This window comes from Mchenga conophoros, linkage group LG18 (assembly GCF_057382185.1).
Source record: "Mchenga conophoros isolate Kocher_MC1m ecotype Shallow Benthic linkage group LG18, M_conophoros_male_GT1.1, whole genome shotgun sequence".
Lineage (NCBI taxonomy): Eukaryota > Metazoa > Chordata > Actinopteri > Cichliformes > Cichlidae > Mchenga > Mchenga conophoros.
In genome coordinates this window covers 3,352,565-3,374,025 of record NC_140543.1, presented here as the reverse complement: position 1 = coordinate 3,374,025, position 21,461 = coordinate 3,352,565, and the positions used below count along the sequence as shown (strand labels likewise).

The 21,461-nt window shown below is 42.6% G+C and overlaps 2 protein-coding genes across 2 annotated transcripts in view; both read right to left on the bottom strand.

Annotated features, from left to right (window-relative positions):
* Positions 1-1,434: 1,434 nt before the first annotated feature.
* On the bottom strand, positions 1,435-12,968 carry cavin4a (caveolae associated protein 4a). Its single transcript, XM_085254375.1, has 2 exons — positions 12,322-12,968; positions 1,435-3,919 (listed from the first exon to the last, which is right to left on the bottom strand). The coding sequence occupies exons 1-2, from the start codon at positions 12,727-12,729 to the stop codon at positions 3,323-3,325; spliced, it is 1,005 nt and encodes a 334-aa protein (XP_085110501.1). The 5' UTR covers positions 12,730-12,968; the 3' UTR covers positions 1,435-3,322.
* A 5,033-nt stretch (positions 12,969-18,001) lies between these two features.
* The window catches only part of tmeff1a (transmembrane protein with EGF-like and two follistatin-like domains 1a), a 108,181-nt gene continuing 104,721 nt past the window's right edge, over positions 18,002-21,461 (bottom strand). Inside the window, exon 10 of the mRNA XM_085254353.1 lies at positions 18,002-21,084. Coding sequence (XP_085110479.1) covers positions 21,000-21,084 — 85 coding nt within the window. The 3' untranslated portion in view covers positions 18,002-20,999. The remainder of the gene's footprint in view (positions 21,085-21,461) is intronic.

Sequence of the window (21,461 nt, the reverse complement as noted above, 5' to 3'; positions counted from 1 at the left end):
CACTAGAGGCTGCTTTTAAAGGTGAGTCACTGCCCATAGACTTCTATTTAAAAATGAGCAACTTTACAGCAGAAATTAACAATTAACAATGAACAAAATTAACATTCAACCCGATGCAAACAATATTTTTGGTCTTCTCTCCTCATATCAACAGTACAGAGGCCGTATTTGTTTACAACTCACCTACCTTTTAAGCTAGCGGAGGTGTAGCATCTCGGCTAAACAGAGTGGCTGAAGTGGACGTGTGCGCCATGTCTGTGCTGGAGGTGCAACAGAACTTTATCTCTTGATGTTCATTGCTGAACAGTGAACCCTGAATACGTCTGTGTGGCAGCTGATAAAAGTGAAAGTTCAGTTTATCAGGATCTCCATTAGCTATAGCGGTGCAGCAGCTGGTCTTCCCGGGATCCACGGAACAATCTATTGTCTCGCTGGCTCATACTGCTGGGAAATGATTAATGTTTATGTAAGGTTTTGTGTCTAAAATGCGCGCAGTTCTAACTGTAGAAATGAAAACTTTGATAAAACCCTGGCAGCACTAGTATGGAAGCCAGGAGAAACCTGATGGCTAAACTAACTAAACTTGAGCTGTGAGGTCTAGCACCATCATTCTGAAGCCAAAAATGTCGTAATGATTGTTGACACTGGTCGTCTTTTGTCTGTGACAGCCCAAAGTCACACAGCATTCCCAGTTTATGGATTTTAACACCGTAGAGGACGACCTGTTCTCCTGCTGGCCTGCATCTGTTTTATATGACTGTATTTAATCTGCTTAGAAGACTCGGGCAGACTAGAGTCCTTTATGCCCCCCCCCCCCCCCCAGTGGAGTTCATAAAACTTTATTATTGTTTCCTGACACTTTTTTCTTTTTTCACTCACTGATGTGTCCTTGTTGAGTTAATTACAAACTGTTTGCCTGATTATAAATGCTTTATGCTTCTCAGGGCGCTCTTGAAAAGATGTCTTCAGTCTCAACGAGATGACCTGATTAATAGATTGTTGAGAAGGAAGGGACCCAAAGTGGAGACAGAACAAATCACTCTGTTCAATCATTCTGTTACAGTGTCACATATTTAAATGTAGTGTTTTACCGTACAGCTGGCTGAATAGGGTACAGAGACATTGTAGAAACCCTGTAAATAAAAAAAGTGCAAAGTATCAGTCCTGACTTTAAGCCAAAATAAAAGCTAATTGGGTGAGTTAGACCTGTGCAGGTGTAAACAAACGTTTTCTGTATCAGGTTGGGAGTCAATGGGCCCGAGTCATTGCTGGAGACAGCTTCTAGTGGACATTAGAGGAACTGCAGCTGTAGTCAGGTTTCATTATTCAGCCCTGGATGTTGGTCTCTCGGTCATAATTAGAGCTCTGACTTGATCAAACTGTGTGTGGACGCTGTATGAATAAAGGTTTAATAACAAAGGAAAGAAAAAGCAACAAGGTTTCACAAGAACTTTATTTATAGAAAAATGAAATAAAGTGAACAAAGGCAGCTGTTTTTCATCGTGTGGCTGATTATTGTAAAAATGGAAGCTGAGCTGTAATCAAACGTGAAAAAAGAAAAGCAAGAAGTGAATCCAAATATAATCTACTGCATTAAACTCTCTCAGCAAGCATAAGTAGTAAGATACACAGGAAGTGTATTTTCAAAATAAGGCACAGCACTAATGTATCACGGCAGCCCTATGAAAGCAAAGCCTCTAAAGAGTATCTGATGACTGAAACGTGGAAAACTTTAAATCCTGTGATCCTGATGGAGGCGGCGACCTCAGTAATCACTGCAGGAGAATAAACTCAGCGTGCTCACTGAACTTCAAAAGAACCTATGAATATCAAGCAGCAAAAAATAAAACATTCATACGCCAAAATCTCTCACAAACCTTTGAAGCCACCAACACCAGAGCTCAGACCGCCTCAAATCCACCACATTCAATTTCAGACAGTAATTACAGTCTGGCTAATGTCACTGCTAGAAGGGGCTGCGCCGCTCTCGACTCCATGCAAACTTTTTATTAGTTTTAGCACCAGATCCTGCATCTGCTCCTCTATTAAACCTAAAGCTGCACCTAGAAAATATTTAATGAAACGCGTTTGACGGCTTTAATCAAACTTTATTTAAATTCTCTTGGACATCCCAAAGTTGTTTCAGGAGAAAAACAACCATAAAGATGTCCGTTTGGGGAGTTTGGGGGGGTTTCGTGGAATGATGCAGCCAAAGAAAACACGGGTTACTCGGTTTAAATATTTAACCTGCTGTAAACAAAGATGTAAAACAACATGTATCTTTAACCGGTTCACGCTGAGCAGCCTGGCGCAGATTTAACGGTATTTTCTGTAAAATATTTAATGAAAACTTTAACCACAAGGTGGCAGTGTTCCAGCTCTAAATACTGCGCCGATGTTACAGTTTCTCTCCATGTTTGACATTCTTAACACTTCCTGTGTTCTTCTGCATGTTAAGTTGACACTTTTACTAAATTTTAAACGGTTTTAAACCATCTTTAAATGATTTAAGCTCCTTTCTGAAAAATGTTTTATTAAATATGACTTCAAACAGAGCCCATAAAGTAATCTGGAAGTTTAGTGAGGTCACAAACCCCTGAAACTGAGGGCTTACTTATAGAGGAGGCGCCCCCTGCTGGTCAGAGAATCCAGGTTTATTCTGCATTGGCTTCAGGACAGCGTTGTCCATCCTTTATGTACAGTCTCTAGACAAATAGTTCCTAAAATTGGATATGTCACTTCCTGCTTGGCACCACGTCTCATAAACACTTTCAAAAACCTTCTCAGTGGCTTCTGTGAGGTCATTGGTTTATTTAAAGTTAAAGCGCTGGCTGATGTCGCCTCCAACTCTACAGGGTTACCTTTGCACACTGAAACCAGCCTGACATCGACTCTGTGTTGGTGTCTTTTCCCAACAGGCTTCTCAGAGACCAGCTGAGGCCAGTTTTACCTCTCCTGTGTAAATATATATATATGTATACTGTATATGAGCATCCTGATAAAAAAATCTCAAACTTTTGTTGTATTTCTCTAAGTTCTCATCAACATCTGACGTCTTTCGTTTCCGTTGTGCAATCAAACCTCGACCTCATCTGCACCTTTCACACTTTATGGACCTTTGATTTAAAGAAACCTGAATTTGTCTCCGTGCATCAGCTGATTTAAATATCTAGCGAACCTTTTAAATAACCAGTTGATATTCTGATGAATTTTCTGGTGTCAGTACCAACTTCTTCCTTTAAACAGTCAGACAAATAAAATGTCCTCCAATGATGTCGACCAATCACAGACCTTCTCTTTGATGTGTCCTACTTTGGGCCTTCTACTTCCTGTGATCTTCCTCTGCTATCCGGGTGGCACCAGCTTCCTCCACAGGCCCCTCCCTCTTGCTCTCCAGTGCGACCTTGGTGTAGGTGACCCCCTCTTCCGGCTTGCTCTCCTTCCCTTGGAGCTCGGCCTCGGCGCCCTCCTGGCCCTCGGCGCCCTCCTGGCCCTCGGCGACAACTCTCTCCTTCTTCAGCTTGATGCGGAAGGCCTCCTTGCTTGGAGCTTTCTTGGCGATGTTCTCTTTGAGCCGCTCGCCAGACTGCTTCAGCCGCTCGCCAGCCTGGTGCATCTTCTCCCTCCGCTCGGGTGGCATCACCTTCTCGCCCAGGTGGTGGAACTTGGTGCCCAGGTTATCTTTGGTTTTGCTCATATTCTCCTTTGAGAAGGCGGCCTTCAGTGTTTCCGTGCTCTTCATGACCGACTTCTTGAGTCGAGCAGCTCGCGAGGGGTCGGCTTCTTCCAGACTCAGGTACTCCTCGTCAGAGGAGAGGTCGGCGGGGACGTCGTAAGAGTCCGGCTCCATATCCAGCCCCTCCAGGCCGGGTCCTTTAGGGGACTTGGTGACGGCCACTGACGGGACCTCTGTCTCACCCTGCAGATTAAATGAAAGTTAATTAAATATTAGAGATTTATTATCGAATGTTTTTATTATTCCTGTTTTTAATGATTCTGTGTTACTGTCCCATCTGCTGAGTGTAAAAGAGATTTTAATCTCAATTAGAGATGCACAGAGTTCATTTCTTTTGTTTCCGCTTCCATGTTACAGACAGAAAACTTAGATTTTGGCTTCAGATTGAGACACGTTGGTGGTTACAGTTTTTAACAGAGCTTAAATGTGTTTGTTCAGCCCTGAAAACATCACATGGAAATAACTTATTTTCTTGAGACTGATTTTATGAGAAACAACCCAACAGGACCCGTAATGTTGATTTTCTGCTTTTGTTTCTAGTTTAGTTGAAGTCAGGCTAAAACACTTCTTATTTCTGTCCTGGATGAATAGAGGTGAAACACATATCCAGTTAAAGCATCTGAGTCTGTGGAGGACAGACATCCATCTCAAATGTGCTTTAAAGATCTGGAGTTTGATTTTTATCCGTCTAAAGTGCTCATTAATCTTAAATATGCTTGACTCCTTACACTTTTGCAGCAGAAGTCATCATTCATTAGCAAAGCGCCTCGTCTATCTCGGGATAAACACACGCAGTTGAAACTGATATCCATCTGTCTCTTCTATCCACTGAGGATAAATTACTCTGCTGCTCGTAAAGCTGAAGGGAGCTCGCACAGAAAACTCGATATTCCTCTGAGATACTCTGTGAGACTCAACCTACAAGCTCTGAAAACACCGGCAGCGTCATAAGATCCAGTTTTTCTATTTTTGCACATGGCGAGTAACCAAGGAAGCGGCTGGCAGGAACGACACCTGGAACACAGAAATACTAACTGCACCACCCGGTGAAGTCGGAATTCTGGTCCCTGTTGGACTGAACTGTTATCACAGCTGATTCGAACAACTTCTCATCTCATTCTGTCAGATTAGCATCTCGCATGTGAAACAGTGGCCGCAGTATACCGTCCACCAAGAGACAGTCGTGTTTTACAGCTCGTCCACGTCAGGAGACGAGGGGCGGTGGTGGCATACGCCCACGAGACACCGATCCCAGTCTGGACCTTTGAGTATTACGCTCTCTGTTCAACTTGATGATCACGGCAAAATGTGTAGCAGACATGTGGACATGCACGCAGAAGATGCACTACCAGCAGGGGGCGATAGTGTATTTAAAGCCCAGAAGTTGGTAGCAAAAAAAACTCATATGAAGTACACTGCAGGGTCCTTAATCGCCAAAGATTAAGCTAAGTGGCTAACATGTACATATAAGTTAATATGTTAATAATATGTGTTTAAACACTTTCCTGTGATTATTTTCATGGTGGCTTGAAATAAAATGTCCCTCTGCTGTTACTGCAGCGTCTGCATGATGCACCGACGTGTTCGTGTCACGCTTTGCCATCATATCAGGCTGATCTGTTACTTTAGCTTTCACTCACTGAAAGATTTGCTAAAAACTTCTCGCCTCAATTCAGGCGCTAAAAATATCTCAGCTAGTTTTAGGTGCCAAAAACTGCTTGGCTAGCTCTGGGCACAAAAACAGATTGTTTAAATTCAGGTGCTAAAAACCGTAAAGAGGCTTGATTTGTTACTAGTTTGCTAATGCTAACTAACTTATTGTATTTTCGGACAGTAGAAGGAGAATTTGGTGAGTAAAATAAATGAGAAAAGGAGGAATTAAATGTCTCACATTCAAAGTTTAGTGCCCTCCTTAGTGCATGATGGAAACCTGTGTCCATGTGCTCGGGTTTTACAGCGACCAAGAGTTTTAATTGTTTTCGCGTCTTTACTCTTTCGAATGGCCGACACAACGGAGCAGCCGCTGGAGGAAGCTCGTCGCAGGCCTGCTCCACCTGCTGCGCCCTACAGGTGACTTTGGATGTGAAAGCCAATTAATCCTAATTAAGCCGTGGCCACCTGAGACGATGACACTCATTAATCAGGGCGGAGTCGTCAGAGCGTATCCACACGCTGTGAATGACACAATAATTACACCGGCAGGGAATGTGGGTCGAAGTATGTATTAATAACCTCGCCAGTAAAGGAGGAAGAAGAAACGGAGAGAAACCATCAGAGCTTTTAATTATGTTAACACACTCAGCCACACTCGAATCCCAACCTTTATGCGTTTAAATCATGAACGGGGTCTACTGCGTGCAGCAGCAGGGGCCAGGGGTCAGCCTCTAGTGAGCGTTAAAAAGAAACACAAAGCCACTTCCAAGAATCACGCGAACAAATTAAAGAACGACAAGAAAATCTCAGCAGAGAGACGCAAAGGACAACAGAAACACGCAAAACAGGTAAAAAGAAACACGGAGAAGCACGAAGAGTCCAAAAGTGTCTGCAGAGAGGCACAAGGTGATTACAAGTGACCACAAAGAAACACAAAACAACCAAAAAGACACAAAAAACCCTCAAGGAGAAGCACAAAACAACTATAGACACATAATAAAAGAACACAATGACACCAACACAAACAAAGTAAAAGCACAAAATTACACAAAAACGTCTTAAAAGTCAAATTAAATTACTTCAACATGACGACTGGATGGAAAATAAACACAAAGAAACAAATAAATAAAATAAACAAAGTATTGATGATCACTATGAGGCCCGTCGTGGTTAACAAAGCTGCACAGTGAAGCTGTGAGTACGTGTTCAAATCTCAGCCGTATTTGTGGCGTTTGAAGAGCTTCCTGCTGCGGCGCCTCCTGTTAGCAGGGTGACCTCCTTTAATCGTGTTTGTTCACTCCTCATCGTCTCCCTGCAGAAACATCACAAACTAAAAGCCATCAGCTCCTCTAAAATTACACATTGTCCTCTGATGTCCGCCGCGCGCACCACAGCGGCCCTGAGAGTAAACCGGCGGCCATTTATCTTTTTCTTATTACTGCCCACCGTCCGCCCGTCATCATTCAGCCGCCGGCAGGCGACGAGCGTCTCTAACAAAGCGCTCGCTGCTTCCTGGTTAAACGGCCGCAGCCGAAGCTCTATATTAGGAGACGAAGGGAGGCCTCAGAATAATGACAGCACATCGGTCATGTGGAAACTCAACACTGCAACTGTCTGCAGAGGCACCGCCCGGGACCAGGCTGAGCTACAGCTGGGCTCGCTGTGAAGAAGGACAGCAGTATCTCATGTACTGTAGCTGGGAACACGCACAACACAGCAGATATGAATCATCGTCCATATGCGCACACGGCCTGGGGCGCGGTCATCGAGTGAAGAACTGCTGTATGATGTCATGTTGTTTTTTGGAGCCAGAAATGTAGTTAAGTGCTAAGTTAGCCGCTAATGTTAGCCAGCTTGGTTCAGTCTACATTCATAGACTGTATAAGTTCATCACACAGACACAGATAACTGCTAATTAACGCAAAGTAACAACATCAACACAGTTTTTACTGCAAAGCGCCCGCATTACCCCATATGGAAAAGAAATAGAAAAACTTATAAAAGACTTGTATGAGCTTTAGCTTGCTTCATATAGTGAATCATATCAGGCTTACATGATTTACTCATGAAAGTGGCCACTTTCTCATTACTTTCATATATTGTTTTTAGGAAGTGTCCAAAACATACAAGTTTAATTTATACAACTTTTCAAGGGATCTTATATGTGTTTTCACTCTTGTATGCTTTTCATACAAGTTTCACACAAGACAGATACAAACTTTATAAGATTTATATATATCTTTTCCATATGGGTCTGGTCAGAACACTGCATTAAAAATGCTCCAACAGCAAACCAGAGATTGAATAGAAAGTGAAAACAAGCAGACAGCTAGCAGCTACAGCAACCTGTAACTGCGTCTACTGACACAGTCGGTGGGAAAAGGTCAGTCAAAAAGACACCACCCCAAATAATCCATCCATTCACTTCTGCTTATCCTTTTTCAGGGTCGACCCCAAATAATGCAAATGTTAAGTCTCAATACAACTTAAATAGGTGTGGTACAAACTAAAAAACTAAAAACTAAAATCAGCCCCTCTGTAGTTTTTATAACAGAGGAAAAAAGCAAAAGAAATATATGCAAAAGGATACAAAATTAATTTTTAAAAATTACGGAAAAAATTACAAAATTAAAGCACATGACCGCAAAGACACGCAAAACAGTTATACATGCAAAACATACAAGACAAACTACTTTTAAAAAACCCACAAAACACACCAAAGTCATGCAAAGCTGCTTGAAAACATTAAAAAAACATAAAAGTATCTAAAAAGAAAGAGTTTAAATGATCACAGAAACATGCAAAATGTCCACCTATGTCACAAAAAGACCACAAAACTGCACAAAAATGTTAACAAAGATACAAAAAACTACATGAAAACGACTTCAAGCAGAGGTTAAACGAACAACTACAGACACAAACTGTTTTTTTTGTTATTTCCAGAGTAAAAGTTCTTCTGAAACGACCTCAAAGAGATAAAAAGGTCCAAATGTTTCCACAGATTAATCGTGCACAGCATTTTCTTAAATACTGTAACCATGGCAACCCAATGCTGCTCAGATTTGCAGCAGCGCAGAGATGTGACCTGGACACCTGGAGGACTCTGACTTTCTCGCTCTGCAAGACCGTAAACTGTGTCTGCTCACAAACTCCCGTCAAACACAAGCAGGCCGAAGACGCGTTCAGCGGTTCGAACTGTGAAATGTGACGGCGCAGGCGAGAAGAACAAAACCCACCAAACAAAGTTAAGTGGAGCCCATAACCCTCCGCCCTCCCGTCTCTTTTTTAATGCAGACTCATCTCACAGGATTTTTTATCTGCTGTTATCCTTCATCTCTTTGGCTGCTTTTTAGCAGCCGGTCAGGTTGATTGACGTCTCGTTTCTCGCCACATCCTGACCGCTGTGATAAGCTGACATATCAGAGCCTGACTCTGGCTGACAGCAGTTTATGGCCTGTCCCTGCCGGCAAAGAGGGAGAACGCTGTGATCCCAGAATAGGCCCCTCTGTCACGGATCCACAGCAGCTGTTAGCAGCACACACAGAGCTCCGGTTACTATTCTGAAGTCTGAAGACATTATTGAGGACAGCAGGACCTGCAACTCACTGCTCAACTTATCTCTGCAGAGCTGCATGGAAAAGAGAGCAGGGCAGCTCCCACAGCTTCCCACTGGAAATGTGTGAAGGCTGCTTTTTGATTACAGGCCCAAAATATTTTCTTTATCAGCGCTGTAATGGACTCATTTCACTGTGATCTGATGTCAGTCACGTCTATAACTCTGCAAAACTCATACAGTGAATCTGACAAGAAAATTAATCTAATAAAAATCTGTAGCACAGGCATAAAACACTAAAAAAGCACAAACACTCCAGTTTCAACCAGTGAGAACGAGCTCTGCAGCCAACTGTCTTTGAAGTCAACCCAGTTTAAGACTTTAACTGTCTTCAACAGTTAAATGCAGACTTTGGCTTTTAGTTGTCTTTGTACAGAAATAACCAGGCTAAAGGTTTCAAGTCTCTGTGCTAACCCAGGATAAACACGCCGTCACTACAGGCCGAATAAATAGGTCCAACTCTGAATGATCGATGACGCGCTGCGCTCTGACTGAAGTACTCTTAAAACAAACTAGAACATAGAAATACCAGCAGCGTTTGGAGGATCAGTGAGCCGGTTAGTTGACACACAGTGATGTGCTACCTGGAGCTATAGCTAGGCCAACGTGAACACAGTCAGTGGCTACATCCATGTTTGACACTATCTGTGTTTGGCACTTTAAATCTTATAGCTTATGATCCTGTTAAATGGACAGATGAGAGTAAATAGCACAAACTAAAGCTTTAAAATACACGACACGTACATTTGCATCCCAAATATAGTGGAGTAGAAGAAGAAAGCATCATGACACAGAAACACAATATTGTAAGATTAAAAGTACTGCAGTCTAATGTTATACATCTCAAGTTTTCAGGCCCCTCTTCAGGAGACAGACACTATCTCTATTTTAAGGCCTGCTGAGGCCTCAGTTTTAGGCTTCAAACTTTCCTTTTTGCTAAAGCATAGAGTTAGGGCTGGATCAGGTGACCCTGAATCCTCCCTTAGTTATGCTGCAACAGGCTGCTGGGGGATTCCCATGATGCACTGGGTGTTTCTTCTTCACCCACTATGTATTAACAAACCTCTGCATTGAATCATATCTGTTATTAATCTCTGTCTCTCTTCCACAGCATGTCTTTATCCTGTCTTCCTTCTCTCACCACAACCAGTCACAGCAGATGGCCCCGCCCCTCCCTGAGCCTGGTTCTGTTGGAGGTTTCTTCCTGTTAAAAGGGAGTTTTTCCTTCCCACTGTCGCCAAAGTGCTTGCTCATAGGGGGTCATATGATTGTTGGGTTTTTCTCTGTATGTATTATTGTAGGGTCTAGCTCACAATATAAAGCACCTTGAGGCGACTGTATAAATAAAGCTGAATCATCAGTAGGTGACGTGTACGAGTCTGTGATCTACATCTGTGATCCTTTTAACGAGGACTAAACACAAGACTGTAAGTTCATGCTGCTGATTGTTAGCACCATCACTAAACAAACAGTCGAGCACTCCAGTCTAAATGTTCCTGATTGAGATTTAAAATCCGACACAGCTGTCATCTGACAAAAGCTGAACTTATAAGGCCCGCAGCTACGAACACCGAGTCTTTGATCACCGTTATAAATCTTTCAGTTCACAGAAATGTTTTTTTATTTTCTGTCCATCATCCGACCAGCTCCTTCAGCAGAAAATCCCACCGCACTGCGGCTCCCAGCTGCCGTCTCTTCACGACTGTTTCACAGCATTCGGACTCACTCTGTGCCCTTAGAATATCATGTCTCCTTGGAAGTGACGCTCATAGTTTAGCTTTAATTTTCCAGCCGTTCAGGGAAGACTCGACAGGAGCTTTTATTCTTGTAAATGTTGCTGTGCTTTCTAAATTAAAGAGTTCAGTCGAGTGTTTCTTATTAAAACTTTGAAGTGAATCCACCTGATCTGATTAAGGTCGCCCACACTTTGGCTGAAAGTGCGCCCTCTCAACATAACGAGGATGCTTTTCTATTAATTGCCAATGTTTTGGAGTCGAGGGTTCTTATGAGTTTGAACTTAATCCGCCCTTCATTTCCTCACATCGACGCTTGCGCCTCTCACTGCGTCCACCGCTTAATGAACCGAGTCAGAGTTCATCCAGTTAAGATCTCGCTGCTTGGCACAGACTTGGTCTACTTCATTTCTGATGCTTAATCATTCTCTAGTTGCTCGTAAACAAAAATTTGGATGTAGCTCAGAGATCTTCTCTGGGGACTAAATTCAGATTTTATCTGCTTTTTTAACTCATTCCACTGTTTAACTAATGTTCTTTAGCAGCTCCGCAGCACCGAAGGACAAAAGAGTCATTTTACACCAAATTTAAGGGTTGAGCTTTGGCCTCTTTTTTCCACGTGGAATAATGAGATGCCGTCCTAATAAAGCACATTAGGTCTCAGTCATGCAGGTCTAGAGACCGTCAGCGAGTCCACTGTCAATCACTTGACACTGGAAAAGAAAAGGGGAATTCCCAGTTCCAGAGTTGTTGCTGTGGTGGTTATTCTGGTCTCTTTTGCTTTTTGTTGCTTAACTATCCTCTTAAAGTCTGATAAACCCTGAAATTACTCAATTCAGCAATTAGCCAGCCCGTGCCAGTTATTTGCTGGTCATTTGATTAAGCTTGCTCTAATAAGAAGAGAGTTAGTGGCTCCCAAACGTTCAAGATTTCTCTGCTTATTGCCTCTCAAGACGTGACATCATTCAGAAAATTCAACAACTTTTGTGAGAAATTCTAGAAAATAGACTCTTCTGATTTCCCGCGCTGAAAATTTATTTATTTTCCTTGATTAACTAAATCTGTTTAAGTCCTGATGAGGTCATCGTCAGAGAGACTTTGTGCTTCTGCACAACTATCTAACTGGTACTGGTACCAGTTAGATAGTTTTAGTACCAACATCTTCCAATCAGACGTTGTCAGGCTGAAATGTGACACTTAAAACTCCAAACATGATTGTTTCTACTTTTCTATTCAGCTTCTAATGTGAAAATTTAAAAATATTCTGATTGGCTGGGTCATGAATCCTCTTCTATAAATTAGTTTATTGGATTACTGAGTGAAGACTGTTGACTTTGCTGTTATTTAGCTGCAGTTGTTCAGCTTCCCTTTAATATATTTTTGGTTTCTTTTGGTTTTCATTGATTAATTGTGTCCATTTAAGTCTTCAAAGATGTCAGTGTGGCACAATAATAAGTCTTTCTAAGAGAGAATCTATCTAAACCCTGCAGTTAAGCCATTAACCCACAGGCTCACTGTGGTGTGTTCAATGGGAAGAATTCATAAAGTCAACGTTTAAACATCCGACCCTGAGAAACTCTGCTGACCTGGTAGATGACGACTCTGAACTTGTTGCGGGTGAGCAGCTCATCCTGCGTGGACTCCACCTTCTTGACTCGGACGTTTTGCTTCTCCACGCGTGTCCGGACCTCCTTGACGTTGGCGCTGACTTTGCGGGTTTTCTGCAGGAGCTTCTCCACAGTGCCGCTGGTGTCGGTGTGGTCCTTTGCCAGCTTCAGGACGTCCCCCTGGATGGTCTTGATGTTGTTCTCCAGATCCTGCTGACGCTCCTCCATGCGCTGCTGGGAGGACTGGACGTTATCGATGATGCTGGCCACGCGCTCCAGCAAAGACAGGATGGTCAGGGCGCTGATGGGGTTCCCGGCCTCATCCTCCATCCCGGCGATCTCCAGCTTCTCCTGGATGCCTGCGCTGTGGTACTTGAGCTGATCCATTATCAGGACTCCTGAGATTCAAACTTAAGTTGTAAGAAAAGTTGTGGTTGTGCAGAACAGAACCAGGATCGTTGGGGTTACCGTCAGGGAGACCAGGGCAGCAGCACCGAGCACTTTGACCCAAACTCCGGTCTGGGGACGGGAGAGAGGAGCAAACTCCACCTACTCCTTTTTAAAAAGGCTTCGGATCCAAAGGGAGCCTGATTCAGTCCTCATCGGGATGTGGGCCAGGTGATAAACTTAGAGGGGAGCAGCAGTGCTCACACGAAACCCCCCTGCAGCTAAAAATAAAAACTCTTTGTAAGGCGACACGCTGACATTTTGGGAAATGCAAAGCAGGAGATGATGGAAATTCCCATTCAAGTCCCACTTTTCGATGCCAGCCCCACACAAGACTGATTCATAATTTTCCGTCAGTTTCACACGTTACACGCCAGCAGCTGTGAAACATGTACATCAGCAGCAGCTTAGGAGTCACTCTGCAGGCCTGCAGGGGCAGATGCAGCGAAGTCCCAGTTGTCTGGTGTGATTACACAGCGCGGGAATGTTTAGGGGATTAAACACTGCAGCTCTGCCCTTTTTGCTTTCCCAGGACGACAGAGTCCAAACATTGACTGAGATTCAGATCTGAGGCTCTTTATAGAGATGACTGACAGTTCCAGAGCGTGAGGAGGAGTATCAGAGCGACACTATTTTAATACCTGGTCCTCTGAAGCGGCACCGCACAGAGGGGTTTATTTAGTCTGCACTGTTCAGTGTGCAGCACACGTGTGTTAATATGTTGTATTTAGTGCTCGTTGCTTCACAGTCTGACACCATGAAACCAAACGCGCAGGCTACACTTCATCCTTCAATGACGTGCTGAAAAATGGGTGTTATAAATTAATACACCTGCGCTTAAAGCTCCTTCATCATGTACCAGCAAACTGAAAACAGTCTCACAGCAGTCTGTGAAATACTCACAAAATGTAATCTATTGATTTGTGTTCCTGAACACCAATTTTACATTTTGTAGAAAAAAAACATGTTTGTTTGTTTGTTTTTTTTACAGTCCAGACTTTCTATTGATTCACATGTCAGAACAGGAAGTGGAATTTTTCCAGACGTAACCTCTGAGGTCTAACTCATTGTAGGTAATAACCCTCACCTAATACTATACTTTGGACAAAAGCAAAACTGACCTTTCGGAAATGAAATTTTTATATCAGGTAGAATTAATGTTATCCTCATTCCCAGATTGTCAAAATTTGGACAAATGAGGGCTTAACATTAAAAAAATCTGTATGTAGGAGCGTGATGTGACACTCATGCTTCTGCATAAAGTAGTAGGCATGTCCCCGCTCTGAAACTCTATACTGTAAGTTGACGGGCACCTCCCTAGAAATGTGACCGATGCAGCCCACAAAGACCACGATTGGCCCCTTCAGTACTAACAGTATTAACCCCCTGTGCATTTCCTGCTATCTCTTATTTTGCTGTTAGTTTTTTAAATGGAACGAAAGAGAATTTACGAACTCATGCTTTCATGTCAAGCTTGCACTTGACTCCTTTTATGAACCAAAACTACTTACTACAGACGTACACAGACATTAGCTAAATGCAGCCTGTCTGTGGGAAGGAAAAAACCAGCATGAGTAAAGACTGGACGTCTTATGAGTCGCTGTTAATTATGAATAGCTTTTCTCAGTCATTAGCACAAATTTAAAGAGGACATAAAAGGATTTTATAAATAATTACTATTGTTGGAATTTATTCTGTGAAAAACTGGGATTTAAATTGAGTACTTGTTAAATTATAATTGATTTTCGTGTAATAGAAACTTTCTGGCTCAGTGACCACATCACAGGCTTGGTTAGTTGGACAGCATTACCAGAAGAAGACGAGGCTGGCAGGCATTTCAACAACATACCGAGACTCCTTATATATACTTTCCAGTCGAGCAGGAGGAGAGAAAGAGTTAGCTCGGAGGAACTGGGTATTCAGAGGGGTTGGGCAGCATCACCTGGTGCAGGTGTGGACAGTGCACGGAAATGCCGATCAGCTGTCAGGGTACTGGTGTGGATCACATGCTTGTTTCCCCCATGACCGACATTTACCAGATGTTCTGCTGCTGATGTTGGAAATGGACATGCATCAGCAGCAGGTACGCTAACAATAACTAATGATAGCTTGTTAGCATCTAAAATGTGACAAAATGATGTCTGAAACATGAAACTTTATAATTTAAGTATGTCACTAATTCTGAGTTGCCACATACACTATCACTGTTTGGTTAATAAAACGTTCTTTGACCTGCTAGTTTGCTAACTAGCAGTAGTTCTGAGGTATGGCTGAGATATGGCACAAAAAGCATAAAATTATAGATGTTCTACAAAAACTAGCCTTGACTTATTTATGGCTTGTTTGACCCTGTGGTTAAACGAGGCTAACTGCACAGACAGTCTAACCTAAAGTGCTCCTACAAACCCTAGCATTGTGGCTAGCTATCACTTTTGTGCAGCTAGACAATAATGAGGAATCACTCGCTGCTTAAGTGGTAAAGAGAGCAGATGGACTGTGTCTCCTTGGTTTTTACCTCTATTAAATTAATTGCTGCAGCGATGACTATGGCCAAGTCCTGGAATATCGACATCTATATAGTTATCTGGATATTTGCTGAGATCTCTGCCCTGTAGCCTGCCACATCTGTCCCAGATGTGAAGTATACTTTAGCTTCAAATCAAAACTTTGTGTTATTTCCATTCAGTCACTGCTTTAAGTGATGTATACATCAAATGAAACCAGTAGAATTTGATCAGCACAGAATACCATATTATTACCTTTGTTGTCATCCTTGTGTCTGATTGGTACACAGTGTTAACCAGCAGTGTTTGACAAATTTTGCAGCAAATCTAATCTGATCATTTATCTGAAGCCCTGTCATAGCTGGCGAATGACTTCAGTGCTGCATTTGTCCTGAACTCACTGTTATACTGTACACAGGGTAAAGTAGGTTCATTTAATATTTATATGGATTTTGGTTTGTTTAGAAACAGCTCTCATATAAATCAGTTTAATTACACAACAACAAACATTTATAAAGTTACTGTTTTCTTTCTTCTAATTCGCTGTAAGTCCAGTTCAATAAAGACCAAACATATTAAATCAGCAGTTGCTCGCTCTGCCTTTATTTAAGCATTTCCTATGTTACATAACTACAGTCCATCCTTGTTTATGGAGAATAAACTACCTCTGGAGGCTGTTGAATGAGTGAAGGTTTGATCCTGGTAGGTTTTCTTTTCACTGGCTGATAGTTTGGAGCTGACTGACTGCTGAGTCTGGTCGACTGAAATCAGCAGCTGCTGCTGTCCCTGAATACCCCCCAACCCACCCAGCTCTGCTTCTGCACCCACCACCTCCAGTCTGCATCTCTATATTTACCCGGGGTGGCGTGCCTGAGGCCCCGCCACTGACAGAAATGTATGACACCTATAATGTGGCGGGTTTATTTTCATATGGCGAGCAGTGACCTCTGACATCTGCACACCAGGAGAATTCGGTTGGACAGTCGACGCTCCTGTGAGGGGGGGGTGCAGCGATAGTGGGAGCTGAAAGTACGACTTTCATATCCAACATCTGTGTTTGTTTTCAAACCACAAACTCCCACATCAGGGCTGATGCACGTAAACACTGTAACCACGCTCTGTCATTTGAACACTATTATACTGAGATACGCACGACTCTGGCAGCTCCACTTAATGACTAATTAAATCTGATAGGTGAGTACAAAATACCGTGAGCCAAGTTCATTTTCATGTGCTGCAGCCTGGTGGTTGTGCCAGATGATGCTGCACAGATATTAGAAAGTAAAGTCATCCCACAGTCCAGCTTTTACCGCCATTACTGTCTTTGTATCAGGAGAATATGAGGAAGATCCTGAAAAACTTTTTTGTAGACTCAGCTTCTTCACACCTGGCTCATGCCTTCATCTGTCTCCTGACCCTAATCATTTTGACATTTATCAAATTATGAATTTATTCTAAGGGCAGAGTTACCTATTTTTTCAAAGTATTAAAATACCCGTGTGTGTGTGTGTGTGGATAGGGCCAGAGAGTCTAATTATTAGTGAAAATAACATCAGCCTGTTACGGCAGATGGCCCCACCCCTCCCTGAGCCTGGTTCAATATACAGTACAATATATAGTACCTTGAGGCGACTGTTGCTGTGACTTGGCGCTGTATAATAGATGGATGGTGTTTCCAGGTCTTAAAGTTAAGTGCCTTAAACCTGCATTCTTTTTATGTGCCAGCAGGGGGCGACTCTTTTCATCCCTAAAAACAGGTGGTTGAACACAAGTCTGTAGGTACGGAACCCCGCAGGGGACATGGGAGAAAAAAAATTAAGACGGACTTCGAGTTTGTTTTAAACGCGTGCTGCGTTTAAAGCATGGAAGTACTGACCTTACTTTGAGTTTGATTCCATAAAAAGTCACAAAAACATTAGCGTCCGCTGTGCGTGGGAAGAAAACTTCTTTTTACAGTGAAAAAAAACCCTAAACTTCCAAGCAAGCACAGAGTGCGCTACGAAGTAATGTAAAATTCACAGAGAAACTCGCGGATTCTTCAACTGACAGCTGCGCACACCTGCACCAGGGTAAACCTCCGCCTACCGCAGTCCTGCTTTACAGGTGAAAATAGAGCAACAGGACTGCTAGTCTTTGATTTTATTTATTTTCTGCTGTGTTTTACTTGCATCTATTTGAAAGACTGAGTGTAAAAACAAAAAATATTTTATTTTATGTGCTGGAATGTGCAGAAAATAGGTTTAAATATTAAACTAATTTCTTCCAGTCAGAGAATGTTGCATATAATTTAATGTTTGCTTGATGCATAAAGTTAAAAGATTAAAACTAATAAGACAAGTTTTAAAAAGAGACTTTTCCATTTGATTACATTTTGTATGATGGATTATGTAGAAAAAGTAGAATTGAGCTTTATCACCTCTTCAGGTTGTAAATCGTGCTGATGAAGGGGCAGAGATGGTGTATAATGTGTAATTTTAGTGTTCAGTATGAAATGAGGACATCGTGTCTGTACAGGAAAAACAAAACTGTCTCTGGTCTCCAGCGACTGATGATGAAGGTCATCTCAACACTCAGTTTAAAAAACATCATTAATTCATCACAGGGCGTCGAGTGTGCCGTAACACGAGAGCATCAGTCACGAGAAGACGCAGAAATCGAAGAGAAAGCTCACAGGACACTCAATCAAATGACGCCACAGCACTCCGGTGTACATTAAAAAAACATTTTTTCTTTTTTTTATTTCGTCAGAGACCAAAAATAGCCTCGCCGAGTCTACATGCAGAATATAACATGTCAAACACATTCTAGTCACATTTAGAGAAGTCACGGCTGCGATGGTCGACAACAAGTAGAAACACGTTGCTCAGCAGAGGGGTGGGGGGAGGGGCTGACCTACAACCTGTAAATGTAGACTAAGACGGTACAGAAAACGTCAAATCAGAAACATACAGAGAAGAAAACAAACCTCCCTGGACCTGGGCACAGCCTCGGGGGCGTGGTCGTGAAATCTGGCGGCATCACCTGCTCATGTCTCACCTTTACCAGCAAATACAGTAAATTATTTACAGTTATTCAGTCGTTTTTGTGTATTAGCTGAACCAAAGGACTGTTTGGTCTCAGTGGATGATGTGAGTTCGCTGCTGGTGGATGGTTTCTGAATTAAATTTTAGAAGTAAATCAGCTGACACTTGTGTTTGCATTAAATACATGAGGATATTTTTCTTGTGTTGTATTCCCACAGACAAACTCTCTGACCAACTTCAACTTTAAATACAGCGTAAATGAGTCAGACCTTAAGAAAGTTGGCAACTTGGTGAAAAACAGATTTAAGGATTTTCTGACCTCTTGAATTATTACAACACGACTTAAAATGAGTGCTGTCGGCGTTAATCTCGTTAAAATGACGCTAACGCCATAAGGTGGCAAATCTCCATTTGCCACCTTAACGCGGGTCGCCCCGTGCGAGCGGGTCGCCCCGTGCGAGCAGGTCGCCCCGTGCGAGCGGGTCGCCCCGTGCGAGCGGCTGCACAGCGTCGATGCACAAGTTAGCTTGTTAATGCGTTAGCGCCGTGCAGCCCCTCGAATGGGGCGATCCGCGTTAACTCTCTAATGGAGATTTGCCACCTTATGGCGTTAACGTCATTTTAACGAGATTAACACTGACAGCACTACTTAAAATGAAATGTTGCACCTTCAGAAATGTGTTAAAGTTCACTTTCACTGAAGAATGACATCCTTCAAATTTAACACAATTTGAAATGAAATTTGGATGTTGTGACAAACAAAAACACAAAGCTGGACTCAGAGTCGCACAGGCTCGTGACGGTCAGGGACACGAGGAACGACACAGAACTCATTCACCAGATGACACAAAGATCCCACGGAAACGTCGGTGTGATTGCTGTCGGAGCAAACCTCAAATGTGTTTTCTTGTCGTACGTTGCATTCACACAAAAAATAACACCAAATTAGCTCCAACTGCTCTTTTCATGGTATCACCTCTTAAGCCTTGATTACAGTCTGTTGTGGACTCGGACAGCCGGAGACGGCACGGCCGACTCGTCAGTCCAGTCAGTTTTCTGCATTTCCACCAACTGGGGTGCAAACGTAGTTGGTGCATCGGAAACTCTCACAGAAACTTGCAGGCACGTCCACGAGATGACGTTTACGTCACTCAGACTCTAGCAGACGGGCAAAGCTTTAACATTAGCCGGCGTGCTGGCGACCTGCTCGGGGCTGTGGTTTTAGCCACGAGCACACTCTCAGAATCTAGACGATGCTGCCGCATGGAAGTCAAACAGGTGAAACGTCCATTACAAAAATAATCAAAACTTTACATCGAAACAGAACAAAAAGAGGAGGCTTGGATTATTTATTAGGATTACTAAATTACTCAGGATACTGATCAGATTTTTCCTCCTCCTCGCCGAAAGTACTTGACTGTGTTTGTGTGAATAACGTAAGGCCAAATGACGCTATGATTTCATCTAAAACCATGAGACACACATGTTCATACCAGAGAACAGAACGCTGCTATATTCTGTATTATTACTGTGTTATTTTTTCTCGTGGGATCGTCTGTGCTTGGAATGTTTTGCTGAGGGGAAAACACAAAACAGAAAACAAAATTATTCCCTCACATTCAGAGAAAATCCTTGATCGAAGCAACCAAGACTTCCGTGAAAATTACCGTCAGGACGTTGACGTCGATTTGAAGTCCAGCTCTTCCTTTACAATCTTGCATACAGCATTCCTGCCTTTGTGTTCATGGCTTTACTGGTTTTACTTTCCTTTCATCAACGACGGGCAGAAATGCTCGTTGTGTGTTTCCTTGTCTTGATAAAGCCAACATTTGATTTCCAGACAATGCACATTCCTTTTCAGGGAAAAACCCCCAAACCACCCCCCGACTAACGCCTTCGTCCTCCATTCGTCAGTCCAACTTTTAACCGTACCATCGAAGGAGGGGCGGAGGAGGCATCGAGGCCGACAACTTTTCCTTTTAAAAAGTTAAAACTACACCACAGTACACAGTTATCACAAGTCATGCTAATATACATAAACTACAATTTCGAAGAAAAGTTAACATAAAAACTTCCAGTAAAAGCTACTTTCAAGAAAAGAATTCTTCATGGTAAGAATAAATTATTAGCTTGTTTGAACACAGTGAAGTCTTTACATGGACCAAAGGATGAGTGTAAACATATCTATGGTACCAGCTGGCCCCTCTCACCTCTACAAAAAAGGACGGAAACAAAAAACACTGCATTTGGTAATCAGCTGCACGTTATTAGTAAAAAGCAGAAAAGAAAGGGGCAAAGAAATCAACTTTTCAATAAATAGCACATTCCAGAGGGGCAGATGTGACTCTGTTAGCCAGCTCGACAAAGATACCGCAAAGCATTCAACAAAACCTCGTAGCAGGAAAACTGAGACGGCGGACATGGCGGCGATGCAAAGTGACAGCGGGTTGTGTTGAATCGGCTCCTTGAACTATTTGCGGCATTGGAGGAAAAAACTAAAAAATAAATGCGCAAAGATGCCATCCAAAATTAAAAGGAGGGAAAATAAGGCCCCTGAAATAAATATTCTTCTTTTAACAGTTTCCTAGGAGAAAAAGAAAACTCACTACACCTACTGTTAAAAAATGGTATATTCCCGCGCCGTAAGAAAACAATTATCAAAAAAGACCTCCGGCAGACACGGCTATACCATCCTGTTGTTAGTGTCCGAGGAAAAGTGTCCGAGATTTTGTTTTTGCCGGCGACCCCTGTTGTTCTTCGGGCATTTCCTGAAGACAAAGAGAGCGAGAAAGTCGGTGTTACAATTTGTGTCCGTTACTAAAATCAGATTTATATGCTGTGATTGAGTCAATCTCCCAATTTGGTGCCTTTTCTTTTTTAGATTTTAGATCGGCCATTGTACAGTATTGTGCAAAAGTCTTTTTCTTTATATTTTCTTTCCAAGGAGTCAGACTCGTTAGTTAAAGTGGTCTTGGCCAAAACTTCTCCAGGTTTTCTCTGCCTGACCATTTTCAGACAGAGGACGTGTTTTTCTTTCTTTTTGTTTGTCGAGCATAAAAAGGGCACAGATCTCAAGCACTGAACCAGCGTTGTGTCTACAAATAACGGGCAATTTTGCAAAAAAACATTTTTAAATTGTATCTTC

Excerpts from the sequence above, each read along its gene's own strand:
- cavin4a (XM_085254375.1), bottom strand. The coding sequence starts at position 12,729 with ATGGATCAGCTCAAGTACCACAGCGCAGGCATCCAGGAGAAGCTGGAG. Across the intron at positions 3,920-12,321 it reads TCAGAGTCGTCATCTACCAG|GGTGAGACAGAGGTCCCGTC; the intron begins GTCAGCAGAGTT and ends TTTAATCTGCAG.